The 15,805-nt window shown below is 35.7% G+C and overlaps 1 protein-coding gene across 2 annotated transcripts; it reads left to right on the top strand.

Moving 5' to 3' along the window:
- Positions 1–7,369: 7,369 nt before the first annotated feature.
- On the top strand, positions 7,370–15,707 carry Axud1 (AXIN1 up-regulated 1). Of its 2 annotated transcripts, none has more exons than XM_085955927.1 (2): positions 7,370–8,527; positions 12,229–15,707. In XM_085955927.1, the coding sequence occupies exon 2, from the start codon at positions 12,245–12,247 to the stop codon at positions 14,822–14,824; it is 2,580 nt and encodes an 859-aa protein (XP_085812053.1). In that variant the 5' UTR covers positions 7,370–8,527; positions 12,229–12,244; the 3' UTR covers positions 14,825–15,707. The 2 variants fall into 2 exon arrangements, with proteins under 2 accessions (XP_085812053.1, XP_085812052.1); XM_085955926.1 differs by having other exon boundaries at positions 7,370–8,356.
- Positions 15,708–15,805: the final 98 nt, after the last annotated feature.

Consider the following 15,805-nt stretch of genomic DNA (forward strand, 5'->3'; position numbering starts at 1 on the left):
TTTGTGTATATATGTACACCACCGACTGGCTTCTACATTTCCTACAGCGGAAGGGTCGACATGCGAGCGGGTGGTCGAACGCAGCGTTTGGTTCCACAAAATTTATAGGGCAATTTTTTTCCTTCAAGCCATTATACATTATATATTTAAAAAAATAAGCGATATATAAAATAAATAGATAGGTACCTACCTACTTATTTAGTTTTTTTTTCATTTTTTTTTATAATATTATCATTAATTTATTTTTAGGAAAAGGGCGGCAATTTTGGATTGGCACCTGGCTCTCTAAAAGCCTAAAATATGTCTGCAAAGCTTTTGCAGTTATTTGGCTAAAACAAACATCCAGAATCACAACACTCTTAAGAGTCTTAAGGGGTTTCGGTTCTAGTTCGGGGTTCTCAAGGTTCGAAATCAAGGGTTACGGTGTTAAAGTAATTAAGGTTTCTCGGTTCAATTTACGGTCTGGTATTAATTATCATTAAACATGTTACATTTTCACAATAATTATTTTTAAATTATGATATTTTAAAATCCATACGCCATTATACTTCGCGTCACACGTAATTTTTAGACCAGTTCGAATTCTAAAAAACAAACCACCTACCTACTAAATATCAAGACGATGACTGATTTGTATTATTTTTGAAAAATATTTTATTATTAGTGAATACATTTTAATGCCCGACATTTTTTCAACCTGTTTACTGGTGGGTGCTGCTAGAACGGGGAATAAAATTAATTCTCTCTCTAATAACTACTAACTCTCCCAGGGCGTTTGTCAGACGAACTGCAGTCTCCCTCGGAACTGAAAAAATAACATAAAATGAAAGTGTTGACGTCTTTTGCGGAGATGTAAAAATTAATATGTTTCTGAAAAACAATAGTAAATACCTACACTAAAATACCTGTAGGTAACTACGATTCTATTTAATTTTTTCGAAAAACCAAAATTATAGTATGTATTGTAAAATAATTATAGTACCACGGTTAGTAGTGAAATCCCGACTAGAATTTTCGATACCGGTATTTAGACATAATTATGAATCTTCAGTAAAGAATGATACATTCTTTAATCTTGCGAGTTTTTCGTTGAATGAAAAAAAAACGTTAAAACTAAAATTTGGAGAGATCTTGATGTCGGTTACGAATCAAGTAAGTGCCTCATATTGGTAGGTACTCAGACCCAGGGCTCGAAATGGACAGGAGCACACCGGAGTGCTGTTCCGGTTCATGAAATTCCCGAAATTATCGATCTGTCTCCATTAAAAATTAATTTGACCGTCTGAGCTACGTAGGCCATATAACACCTTTATTTTCATAAAATATACATAACATTATAAAAATATGTTAATATTTTTGAAAATTATCGAGCGCTCCAATTTTTCTTCCCAAAAACGTTTCTCACATTTTGTCACCATTCGAGTAGGCAGTTAAATATTTAGGAACAGGATTCATTTAATTTCATGGCAACACTATTAATAAAATTGTTATTCTATGAAATTATTTTTTTGACCCATAAAACGAATCCGCAGTACGAAAAAAATCCTGCTCGGTACCGGTCAGCGACTCCAGTAACTTTACAGCAGACATTTTAGTGAGTAGCATGCCAATTTTCATTAATCGTCCTACTACCTACCTAATTACATGAATAATTCATCCCTAGGGCGATATATTGTTGCAAAATATCAATGTTGTGTTTAATAAAGCATTGATAATAATAGTTTGTACCCACCACCACATCTATTCTATACACAAGACTGCTACAGGCTGCTATCGGCATCTATCGATGGTAGTTTTTCATTTTTGTATTGAAGTATTAGCACTTATTGTAACAATTACAATAAGTTAGTTGTAATTGTTACAATACGAGCTATGTTTTAACAGCACCCTGACTGTGATAAATTTTAGAGCGAGATAGACAGTTTTGATTGTTTAGACGGCTAACTTACTGGAATTGTTACAATAAGTGCTAAAACTTCGATACAACAAATGAAAAACTACCCTCAATAGCTGCCCATAGCAGTCTTGTGTATAGAATAGATGCGATGAACAGTCAATAGAATGTCTATAAAATGGTAGGTATACCTACACAGTAAATTAAGAATAATGAAAATAATGCTTTGGCTTTTACAATCAATGCGCATCTGAATCAAGAGGACGTGTGTTTGTGATGTTCTACCTCTCCACCCCCTCCCCATAAAACATAGGGTTAGGAATTCCCAAACATATTCAGTTCATACTTTCATAGCACCCATGATGCATAAGAATTAATTATTCAATGGCGCCCAAAGTCAGAACACACCTAACAGTCGCAAAAAATATGGAAAGGTTTTTCTCATTTCCTTTTCCAAATTGATTTCCCCGCGATTTTATCAGTGACAGGTGTGGGGAGGGTATGATTTTATTTATGGGTAATTAATTGCGTCTGAGATAAATTATATCAGAACCAATATAAATCGAAAGCCAAGGTTATATTATTTTATTATTTATTATTTATAAAAAACAAAATTCAAAAAAATGTGACAGTGTGCATTTCTGAGGCAACGGGCATTGCACAACGTCTACGAGAAACATCCGTTTGTCTTGCTTACGTCTACTTATTGCGCTCGTAGCGAAAAGAGGACAACATGCGTATACGTTGATGTCGATTTAAAAATTTGAAACATCCTTTTTATAAACAATGCGTCTGTGTGAGTATTGCTTCACGTCAACTCTTGTTAACACATCTTAATATCTTATATGCTAACAACAAATAATCATAGTAAAAAAACCCATTACGAATTACGATACCAACCAGCACATCAGCTATTCTATACACAAGACTGCTATCGAGGGTACCTAGTTTATTATATTTATGTATTGAGGCGGTTAATTGTTACAATACCTATGTTAACCGTCAGAACTGTTAAAAAGTGCTATATTTTAACAGTACCTACCTCTCCTGGCTGTGTTAACTTTCAGAGCGAAATACAGTTTAGACGGCTAACTTATTGTAACAATTATAATATCTCAATACATAAATATGATACACTACCCTCGATAGCAGCCTTGTGCATGCAATAGATGCATAGGTAAGTTATACGCGATGATGTTTGTGTATAGGTAAATAAATATCTAGATTAGGTAGGTACTTACCTACTATAAATAGTACCTATTTAGGCTACCTACCAATAAAAAGCATTAAGTAAGCGCAAATAAAATTATGAACTCATAGTCAGAGACTTTCTAGTGGTCTTTTGGACCCTATTCAAAAAAGGACCTCGATATTACCCACTAGTCCATTTTTATCCTCAAAAGTCGTCACCGTATTTATTAAAAGGGCTTTACCTTTTCTACCCATGGCAACCCACTGACGTTTTGTTAATTTTTTATTGCAAAACCTCAAACGCGCGTAAAAAGGGGCTGAATCATGAAATGTAGGAATTGTACAAATTAAATTGATCGTGGGTTTATAACTACCTAATAAAATTAATAGACTGACATGCCAATATTATATGCATTAAATAAAGTGGAATTAGTGAGTAGGTATGTATCTATAGTCTAAGGTAGGTACTGTAAGATGCGTTTTATTTAAATTAATACCGACCTAATACAATGCATTTCCACCATGAATTTGACGGTTAACGCTATAAAATAAATATGTTTTTGAAGATAGACTATAGACACCGGTGGGTCTATTCTATACTTATCGACCGCTAAAATGACAAATATTATCACTTTATCATATTTATGTATTGGGTAACCTATTTATATTTACAATAAGTTAGCCGTCTAAACAGACAAAACTGTGTTATCTCGCTCTAAAGTTAACACAGCCAAGAGAGGTGCTGTTAAAACATAGCACTTATTGTAACAATTACAACTACCTAATTTATTGTAAGTAATTGTTACAATAAGTGCTGATATTTCGATACAAACCTGCCCTAGATAGCTGCCGTAGAGCAGTCTGTGTATAGAATAGACGCGCTGATGCCGTATGGCGTATTCTAATGTTTCGACGAGATTCGTATCGAATTCTGTTCCCGCTAGGTACTTCAAGCTCACCAAACGGTTAGAAAAGATTAGTTCATTTTTGGAGGCCTGCCTGATTTCAGATGCCTCAGAATATTACGAATCAGCCGTCAATGAGACAAGTGACATAATCAAAAACAATACATTTTATGTAAGCCGTAAAGTAATACCCCGTTTACACGTGCATGGATTTACTGTTGACAGTAAGAAAATTTATGGGTAAGTATGTATTATACTGCAGTTGGCAAGATTGCAAGAACGAATCAAACAAGCTTGAAAGCTTCTGAATTTTCATGTGACAGTATTTTTTTTTCGATCTACGCCTGCGCAGTAGGACGATAGTGACGAACATGCCAGCAACAAAACGAACTTTCAGGTTGGCCGATTTTCACTGTCGTCAAATAGTACCATAAAATGACAACATCGCGTATCGCTCACTCCTAAAGAATGAATTGGAGAGACAGCAATTTTACGTGTAAACAGTTATTGTCACGATAGTTTAAAATAAGCACTGTTGACAGTAAAAACATGGAATGATTTTTTTAGAAATATTACTAGGTAAATCGTTTGTCAGATAATTGAAGCCAATAATTGACAATGGTGAATACCTACATGATGATACAATAATAATATAACGTTATTTTTGTTTTAAAACAGTATCCTACGGCTGCACCGATGGCATGGTAACGGCTGCCGCATATTATTCAATCAATTTATTATTGCTCTAGATTTGACTAAAATATCAAATAATTTCATTACTTAAGTATACCTATTATATTTTTGGTTTCACTAGTCGCCTATAAATTACATTTTTAGCACATACAATAGGTACATGTCATGTTCCAGCTAATAATAATATATGTAGTTTTCAAACGGTCAGCATATTATAATAATATTTACTATGTAGGTAGGTAGGTATATTGTTTTGGATTCGCGCATGCGCTTGTGGTACCTACAGATAGTGTCTTTACGCGAGTAGTGGGTACAGTCCTACAAACTTATCTGAAGATGGTCAAAAATTGAACTACGAACTACCATATGGACGCCATTTTGAAAACGTCATTCGAATGTCAGATTCTATTCAGTTGCGAGCTTGATTGGGTAGTTTTCGACAGTGGCTCCCCCATCCATTCTTTAGATAAGTTTGTAGGTTTGTACACATATTATAAATGCTAATAAATTAATTGGGATTTAGATTAATATGTTTTGCTGCCGGTATTCTGAGGTAAAAATATGAATCTTATTATTAGCCACTTTGTTATGCCGAAAATGACATGTTATCTACAGAATATTTACCTAAAATTTTCTAAAAACTGCTAAGAAGATAAAACGCAAGCTCTGTAGTCAGTCCGTGAACATTTAAAAAATATATCTCGTTTGGCGCCTACATTTTGTATTATTATGCACTGTTTACAATCTTGGCTGTGTGACACATTGCGGGGCCGGTGTATTTTTGTTATTGAACATGTACACAGAATGTAGAATTGGAAACAACGTGAAACTGAGTTCCGTTGAGCGTTTATTTTATTCCCCAGACCGTTTCACCGACGCACGTTCAAGGCCCTACCAGCCAGCATTCGACTTACGTCATTATGCGCGACACCAAGGCGCATGCGCTCAACCAGTGGCTCTCAAGCCAAACCGACCAAAATGATGAATAATGGGTTTGAAACCAAATCGAGCCGTGGACCGTCATTTTATAATTATTATGCAACTCATAATAATAATTATGCAAAAGTGTACAATGCATTATAATTTATAACGATAGTACCAATATGTACATTACGTTTGCAAGGCAAACGTTTTTTTTTTTGTATACTTATACATTTTGTATCACAATAAAATTACCTAATGCATACCAATATCTTTTTTCTACAGCAAATTTTAACTGTATGTAGAATAAACAAATTTGAATACCGGAAACTTAAAAGGGCGTAAGTGCCATTTTCAAAAAAGAAGGTAGTTGGGAATTTAAAAATACACTCAAACATTCAATTCATACAACCAACCCATAACCAACGCCATCTTTTGGATTTTTTAAGAACTATTTCCGGGCATCAGTGGCACATGTATCCTTATGTAGGACATTGGCCTTGGCACATGCTATCCATTTCCTAAATAAAACCGTTTTCATAATTTCTGGCACTTACAGCCTTTTAAGTTTCCGGTAGGTATTCATTTATAATAACTTGTAAGTAAATGGTAAGGTCCACTCGACTCCCACAATGCATGTTTTATATACCGGTACTCTGATAATCTACCTTGATTTTACGCAGGTAATTTTATTTTAAATACCTCACCCCCCACCAAACCCGAGCACTAATCAATGGTCAGTGGATAATAGCAACCGTACAATATATTGGTTGGAATTTTCACTAGATAAATTTGAGTAATTTCTAACGGGTTCTGTAAATTACTCTGAAACGGGCACACACCATCATAATACATTATATTATTTATGTACCAAATATTAATTAGCGTATACACTTATAGAAGGAACAATATTATACAGTGATAATACAATATAATTTGGAAATCGTTAACATTGTATGACTATGATAGCAAGGATAGAAATTACTATTTTATTCGGATTTGGTACCCCAGTGGCAGGTTTAAGGACTTGGAGGCCCGAGACACTGGCTGATTTTGAGGCCCTTCATGATAAAAATTAAACAAAAACCATAAATTCCTACTACCGATGCACATAATATCTGTAACAATATCAATGAATCTTTTTCTTAAAATCAGATCGTGTAACCAAAAATAATCGTTATTGAAAATGACAGCCCTGATAGATAATAATATTTGTCAAGGAAAGGCATCATATTATTTTATCTATAATATATTATTATTTTTTTAAATTTATTTGTTTGCGTATGTGTATGTTTGAGTGGTTATATTATGTGTCCTTTTGATGTTATTTGCTGGGGTTTTGTTATGCTATTTAATATTTTATACTCAATTTGTGATAAATATGCATCTGTTTAAGGTGTTAGTAAGATAATATAAAAATTACTGGTTAAAACTGTTTAGAGGCCCACTTTGAAATTTTCTGCCGAATCGATCGCGTCATTTGCGTCAAATTGTGTCACCCATAATATTATTATAATGACTACACTTTTTGAACTTGACAATAAAAATTTAAATATTTTTTTTGCCTTTCCCGAAGTTTATTGCTTGACAACAACTGCCTAAAACACACAATCATGGATGTAGTATTCACACACAGAGCGATTGCACATGTACCAAGTACACAATATAGCTCGCACACAACCACACGACGATGGCTGCCGACTATCGCAGCGGGCGATACAAACTCAAACGGGCGACGCGAACACTTTTGTTCCCTCGCTCTCTCAGTCGTTCTCGGCATCCTCGTTCGTTGCCGACGTTGCTTTTGTACCGAACGCTGTCAGTGTAATAAAACATTTAATATTTTGTTCCGTGTATTTTAGTAATTTTAACTATTCATTCAGAATAAACAAAAAAATACGGATTTCATAAATAATTCTGGACGCCGAATTACTGCCAAAACAATAATTGGTTGTATATGTGCTTGTTGTGTTCGAAACAGTTGAGGATCTCTGCAGTATTATTTTTCAAAAAAACATTCGAAATATTTTTTTATAAAGTAAACATTATATTTGAGTGTGTCGTCACGGGGACATAACCTAAATGGTGTCGCGCCCGTGGGGATACGATTTATTATTTATTCAATGGAAGTGAACTAAATAAACAGTGTTTACTAATTTAAAAGTGACAGTACAACATTGTGTTCGATTTTAAAAAGTATTATCTATGTTTAAAACATCCTATCTGGCAATAAATATGGACATTGTGCGCTAATAAAACAATCGTGTTCTTTCTCAAAGACACGTATTATTCCAGATCCGATTACTAAAAACAGTGATTAACGTTTTACGTGTGTGTACTAAAATAATATAAATCAAATAAACTTTCAAACAATCTGTTTTTAAACTTGCGCCTTTGCGCAGAAGAATCAGATTGCGCCGGTCTGTCACTCTTGTCAATTTTAATTTAATCGAGAGGTTCGTAGTTCAAATCCCCGCACTACTTACAAATAATATTACGTTGTGTGGTAAGGCATGGCAGTATTTAAAAAAAGACTGGTCCATTATCTCTTTGAAATGATAATATTAATATCGGCGAACGTACGGACGGCATTACGCATATTACGATTTGCACTTCCTATTGTGAATGTGAACTGTGGCGATTCGCGAAACGAAACGCAACACAGAGGATAAAAATGAATATATGCCCAGCCCACATAGTTTGTACGCAGAAAGAGATGCCCTGCGACCGGATGAATGCAATACGCACGAGGGTGAGCGAGATGTATAGAGGTTTATTTCATTCGCTAGAGGAGTGTAGGAACGTTCCTCAGAGAATGGTTTTGCGACCATAGGGAAAATAAACCGGTATGCTGTCGACAGAATTGATATCCAGCAAAATTCAACTTCCAGCTCTTCGTTTTCATCACTTTTGTAATAATATTGTAAGCATAAATTTTACTATTCATTTTATAATATTTCACATATTGTCATTGATTGGAACGTTTTAATACATAAATGTAAATTAATTGTGCTTCTCTCGAACACAACTTTCGTGTGTTCAACTGAGGTGTTTTCAGTTTTGAAATAGGCTCTTGGAAAACACATAGGTATATTTCCCCCCATAAATTCAAAACTAAATCTTCGTAGGTATCGTATAAAAATATATGACGTGCATACTCGTTATACTTGCACATGTTGGATATTATTGGTAAGTCAGCGATACGGCCAATAATAATTATATTTAAAATAAATACATATTTCATGATGCCATGGCCCCACATCCTGAACCGGGCACCCATGCTAGGACGTTTGGCGGGGCCCCCTACCTATCTCTAAGGATAAAGGCAGTGCTCTACAGTAGCGTTTTCCAAATGGTGTACGCGGTAAAATTAATGTGTATATTTAGTGTTTTTTGTTGTATATTTTAATACCTACATCCATTTGAATTAGGAGCGTACTTCAGTGAAACGGCAAATAATTTTCAACAGTAGGTGCGACGAAATTTCTCACTCGTCAATCGGAGACCGATAGAGAGGTGTGCGCACGTCGATTTGTTTTGTCATGGCGTCGGATGAAAATATTCTTAAATCGTGTAAAGATGTCTAAAAAATTTTACGTATGTACTGAAAAAAGAAAACATGTCAATGAATATACTATTATTATTACTTATTAGTAATATAACAATAAACATAACAGTAAATGGACGCATGTTGGATTTTTATGACAAATTATATTTCGTTCAGCACGCGTCATTTGCACAATCCGCGCATCGCCTAGCCACGATCTTTTTAGTTTAGACCAGGGGGGGCAAACTGCGGCCCGCGGGCCGCATGTGGCCCGCCGGGTATTTTTTTGCGGCCCGCCATCATTATTAATTGTACTTCTATAATATAATATATTAAATATTGAAGAATTTGTTGTTTCGTAAATGTATTATCTCAGTACGTCTTCCTTGTGTCTCGTCTCACACTATGTAACCACTATTTTCTACGTTGAACATCGTGACACATTTAAATACTTTTAACTCCGCGTTGCAAGGCAAAAAAATATATGCCCATGATATGGTAAAAAGTTTGAATGGATTTCAATTAAAACTCAAGTTATTCCTTCAACAAATATCGAATAACAACGTGGACCACTTTGCAACTTTGAAGTTGCTGAATATATCAGAATATAAATTTGAAGAATATGGTAAAATTATTAAAGCTCTGAATGACGACTTTTCACAAAAATTTGGTGAAAAATTGAGACTAGTTTAGCAATAGTACACGATCCATTTTCAATAGATATTGATAGTGTACCGACAGAGCTACAACTTGAGATTATTGATCTGCAGTGTGACACTGATTTAAGAGAATTGCACGTCGTGAAGAAATCTCCAAATTTTACAATGCCCTTAATTCAGACAAATTCGACCGACTTAAAGATTATGTACGAAAAATGTTCATTATTTTTGGATCAACCTATATATGTGAACAAACATTTTCGATCATGAACCTCAATAAAAATTCTTTACGGTCAAATATCTCCGATCCCCATTTACAAGCAGTTTTGAGAATATCAACTACAACATTAACACCTGAATTTAAAAAATGTACAACAGTTTCATTCTTCTCATTCATTTTTTTGTAATGTCAACATTAACACCTGAATTTAAAAAATGTACAACAGTTTCATTCTTCTCATTCATTTTTTTGTAATGTTTATTTTTCGTGATAATAAATAGTGTATATCTAAAAATGGTGTTTTACTTGCGGCCCGCCGCTCATTTTGAATTCTTGAATTTGGCCCTCCATCCAAAAAGTTTGCCCTCCCCTTTAGACCATGCCTCAACTGAAGTATATCCTTAAGGAGTTGTCGACTGTCGATACACAATTAAAATTTTTATCGTACAACCATATAATTTTAAGTAATAACATTATCGAAGTAAAATAGTGACTTTTTTACTATTAAAGCAAATTTGTGCTGTGTGTTTATCTCACTTATCTGGTCGACTGGCCTCGCCGGGCCCCTCCTGAGCCCGGGCCCCCAGGCTAGAGCCCTGTCAGCCCATGCCTGACGCACACTACTGTGTCAAATTTGAATGTTATTATTTTTACATTTTAATTGTCAATTCATTCTTGTTGAAAAGACATTATATTATTGATTAAATTAAAACAAAATTACCACATAATTCACACAATTACTTAATCCTTTTTTAACGATATACGTTTTTATTCTAATTTAAAAAAAAAATGCAACTGCCTGACTTTACTGTCACATTTGAAACGAATTTAATTACTAACCATAATAGATGAATAATGTACCTACTCATTAATTGATATATAAATTTATTTAAATATATCTACCTATTTACTTCACAGTGCGCCAATGATGCTAAGACTCCTTGCAAATCAGGGGCGTGCTAAAAAATATTGCGATTGAAAATAAATGAATCAATAAGCAAACAGAAAAATGAACATATTTTTTAGTGGGACGTATTTCTCATGATATCGTAACCACAAATGCCTACACTCTAGTAAATAAGTTTTTCTATCGATTAACATCTAGATAAGCTACATAGACTGTTAGTAATAAATAAATAATTACTTATAAATTTTAAATATTTCCGGTACCTAGGCATTTAATTTTTTTATCTGTGGTAGAGTAAGTATTTGAATTTTGTGTGCATGCTCGAAAAAAGTGTCAATTTAATTTGTTTATTGTAGTGTTTCCTAAACTTTAAACTTGAGTGCGCCCCCTTCTTTCAACACATTCTTTTTTTACCAGCCCACCCCAATTCAAACACAAACAGATTATAAAATATCATGGCATATTGGTGTAATGTAGGTATGCTGAGCTTAGATTGGAACTTTGCATATTGTTACAATCCTTTTTTGTTTTTTTTTCTTTGAGATAGGTATATAGGAGACGACTTTAGCTAAATTCACTGACAAACCTTGATTATTTAAACATGTCTTTTTTGTAGTTTACAAGACGTAAACTATTTAGGAACAACTGCAAGACGCATATTGGTTTAAAACTGTGTATTTGGATGTAGAACAATATACGCTTTATAGCAGGGGTAGTCAACCTTTTTATACCTACCGCCCACTTTTGTATCTCTGTTAGTAGTAAAATTTTCCAACCGCCCACCGGTTCCACAGTAATGGTGATTTATAAAGTAGGGAAGTAACGTTTAAAGTAATTTTTAAAACCCCTACCGCCCACCATGGAAGCTGCAACGCCCGCTAGTGGGCAGTAGCGACCAGGTTGACTACCCCTGCTACACTGATACGCCTCTTTGCCTGATTACCTTGCATAAAATTGGATCAAATGATATTCACTTGTATTAATATATGTAGTAATAAGAAAATAAATGGATATTATATGTAAAAAAATATATTTTTAGAATACCTATTACATCATTTTCATCCTAGAGCCGGAGCGCAAAGTTATGAAGTGGCAACTCTATTCATAATTAAAAAATATATCTGGATGTGGCTGTTTTTATATTTTGTTCTTGGTCGAGGCTGAAGAAAGTTTGAATGAATGAACAGTTACAGGGTGGAAATCTCTAGACATTATAAGGACATAACTTGCTTGAAGTATAAAAGTCTCCATCGAGTAAACTAAACACTTATTCTAATTACTTCTTTCACAGAAAACATCTCCCAAGCATGGGGACCAATATGAGTGAAGATCACCCGGTGAACTGCAAGCAGAACATTTCATCTGGACATGAAGTCGACTCCGGCGATCGGAGCGCATCTCAGAACTGCGTCAGTTTGCCTTCCTCGCCAGGAGACTGCCTGCCGACCAACACTCCGGATGTATCAGAGTGTAGTGATATTGTTAGACGAGTCGGTGTGCCAGAAAGTGAAAAAGACAACAGTGGTAACAGTGTCGAACATAAAGAATCCAACGGTTTAAGTGCTCTAGCGTTTTGCAAAGAATTTATCAACTCCGAAAAAATTTCCAGTGAAGTGAAAATAGACACCGCTATGAAATCAGACGTACAAGTAAATTTCGGTGTAAGTAGCGATTTAAACTGCGTGTCTATTGAGAAACACCTCGTAGAAACGGATCTGATTGAAGATTTTGAAGATAATAAACCCGATGTGGCATCGGCCGATAGTGAAGATTCCGCTCTCGGAAGTCTCCCGTGTGAACCTGTCACTTCAGTGGAAGGCGAAGACGAACCCCAGGACAGATCTGACGGAAGCGATTCCGGATTGGGATCCGAAATAGCCGAAGAACAAATTACCACACAGCCTTTTACGTCTGACGATCTTAAGGACCACGATACGACCCTTATAGTGGACGGTAGTAATTTTGATAATTTTGAAATTTTAAATACATCCGATTGCACGTTGGTCGCAGACAACAGTGATGAGAGTCTAACTAGAATTCAATTCGGAAACGACGATAGATATTCTTGCGTCGATGTCCTCCATGTGCCCAACACTAGTCAGGAAGCATCAATTGTACCGATAAAAAGTAATCTCAAGAGAAAAAGAGAGTCAGACATATTATGCGACGAACCGAAAGTAAAAAAGAAGAAATGCATCAGCTTCGATGCCGTGACTGTGTATTATTTTCCGAGAGCTCAAGGATTCACCTGTATCCCGTCGCAGGGAGGGTCCACTCTGGGAATGGGAAATCAGCACACGCACAGTCAGAAATTTTCTCTCGCCGAACACAACACAGAACAGAGAAGACTTCACCGGCAAATACTGCAGCAATTGCGCTGTGAGCGTCTCTCCTTACAGGGCTCCTCCATATCATCTAGTGATTATACTGACTCAGAGGATGAACCCAGCGAAGTATCCGAATCCGAGCTGGACTTGGACAGTTATTACTTCCTGCAACCTGTGCCCACCAGACAGAGGAGGTCGCTTCTGAGAGCCTCGGGAGTCAGAAAAATCGAAGCCTTCGAGAAGGACGACTGCCGGGATATTCGGTCTTCACGAGAGTTTTGCGGGTGCGGCTGCAAGGGGTACTGCGATCCGGAAACCTGCTCATGTAGCCAAGCGTCGATCAAATGCCAGGTGGACAGGTTGAATTTTCCCTGCGGCTGCACGAGAGACGGCTGCGGAAACACCACGGGACGGATAGAATTCAATCCACTCAGAGTGCGGACTCATTTCATTCACACGCTCATGAGGCTGGGGTTGGAGAAAAAATCTGAAGAAAACATCTCTAAATCTCAAGCCGCATCTGAACAGATTCACTGGGCCGATCCTACTGGCCGACTGGCAATAGCCGGGGGAAGTTATAGTCAAAATGAAGATATCACCTGCGGAAGCTCTTCCGGAGTAAATAAATATGGTGGAAATTTACTCCATGATGTCGGTTTATCTGCTCGACTCGAAGTGGAGTCTTGCGTCAACACGGGGACCTTTGGTAACGTTCACTACGATCCCGCTACTGGAAATAAATCAACACCAAACCTGCTCTGCAGAGAAGATTCCTTAGACCTGTACGCCTTCCGAGAAGACTGCTACAATGATGAAAATCGAAATACTTTAGATCAGAGCAGATTAGCCGCGAGCAGCAATACTCAATCGAACATCATCAAAGCCAAGGAAACAAGTTACGTTGACCCCGATCAAGCTTCCTATTCAGGCGCTTCGTCATCTATAAATAGGTTTCCTTGCGACTTGAATTTCGCCTATCCCGCTCATCCGGAGCCTGCACATTACCCCAATCAGCAATTTGGCGCTCCCACTTTTGAAGATTTCTCACAACCGAATCACAGCAATGCCTTTAATCATTATAACCCAATGTATATGTCTCCCGAATACGCTGCTAAATCAACACCGCAAGGGCAAGGTGATAACACAGTAAACAATACTGATTACGCAGGTGTAGTAGCAAACAATTATGACACGTATAGACCGACCGATATACCTTGCTATGGAAGTGAAAATAAAGAAAGCGGTCAGTACACTAACTTGCATTCCGCCTCTTACCCGCTGACTAATAAATTAGAATCGTTTTCAGAGTTAATTCAAAGCCGCTACAATTATGCAACTTTTGAAGGTGGCGAAACGCCCGCACTCGCGCAACCGACAGTTTTAAATAGTGAAGAAGCGAAGGCAGCGGCTCCCGTGGTAGCCACTCCTCTCGCTGAGACGGTTCCGCTGCTCGAAGATGCCATCGTAGAGTGTTCGCAGCCCGTATCAGCTGTCAGTGAAGTCGATGATAACTTTGGAGAAATAATCAAAAAAACAATGGTGGAGACAGTGTCCGCATAGATACCCCAATTCTTTTTCTTTTAAGTTTACAGTAATGTGTAATAAATGTTATTATTACTAATTGGATTTATAATAAACTATGTTAACATTTTCGAATTGATTTTTTAAATGCTGAACGAGTTTTATGGAAATGCGTTATAAAAAAAAACCCGCCTTATCATGGAAAGTAACACATGTTTTCTTATTTACATTGATGCAAGTTCATCATCTGATTTTTGTTATTGGTTTTTTTAAAAAAATCATGATTGGGTGAAGTTTTCCAAAAAGTACCGAATGTAGGTACTCAATTTTGAATTATATAAATCAGACTTAAATGATTTACATTCTAATAACGTCCTAAAATCCTGTTTTGTATTTTCATGTTTTTTTCTTCTGTGGAATTAATATACAGTAACATCAAAAATTATACAGTCAGCAATTTATATATTATTTTAAATGATTGTCAAAAAAAATAATTAACGGTGCAGTCCGATATAAAGAAAGCAGTATTACTGGGCTTTATAACATATCTTCTGAAAACTGCCATTTTGTTTTGCAATAATAATTATTGATTAAAATTGACAAGAACCAATTAAGTAAGTACTTACATTATTATGTCATTAAAATTGTATGATTTTTTTCTATCTCCATATTATATTATGTAACTTCAAATTATTACTGTATATTATTATCTATAATGAAAATATGTATGTATTTTCTTTATTACCTTTTTAAATAAGTACCTCATTGGATACTTACAACTCAATTTACCATTATATTATAATTTTGTTTGGTAAGTTACCTTTATGAAAAATGTCATCCAATTGTTATTGGTAAAATGAACATTGTCAATCAATAACAGGGTAGCATCAAAAAATACTTCTCAATAAAAGATATCGTTTTTAATAATAAAATAGTTTATATTTTCTTTCTATAGTAGTAAATACATGTAATTAACTTACGAAGTAGTTTTTTTTCAGAATTGAAACATTGGCAGTTGGT

The sequence above is a fragment of the Rhyacophila brunnea genome, unplaced genomic scaffold (assembly GCF_057557595.1).
Source record: "Rhyacophila brunnea isolate RB1 unplaced genomic scaffold, BYU_Rbru_1.0 scaffold_5, whole genome shotgun sequence".
NCBI classification, from domain to species: Eukaryota; Metazoa; Arthropoda; class Insecta; order Trichoptera; family Rhyacophilidae; genus Rhyacophila; species Rhyacophila brunnea.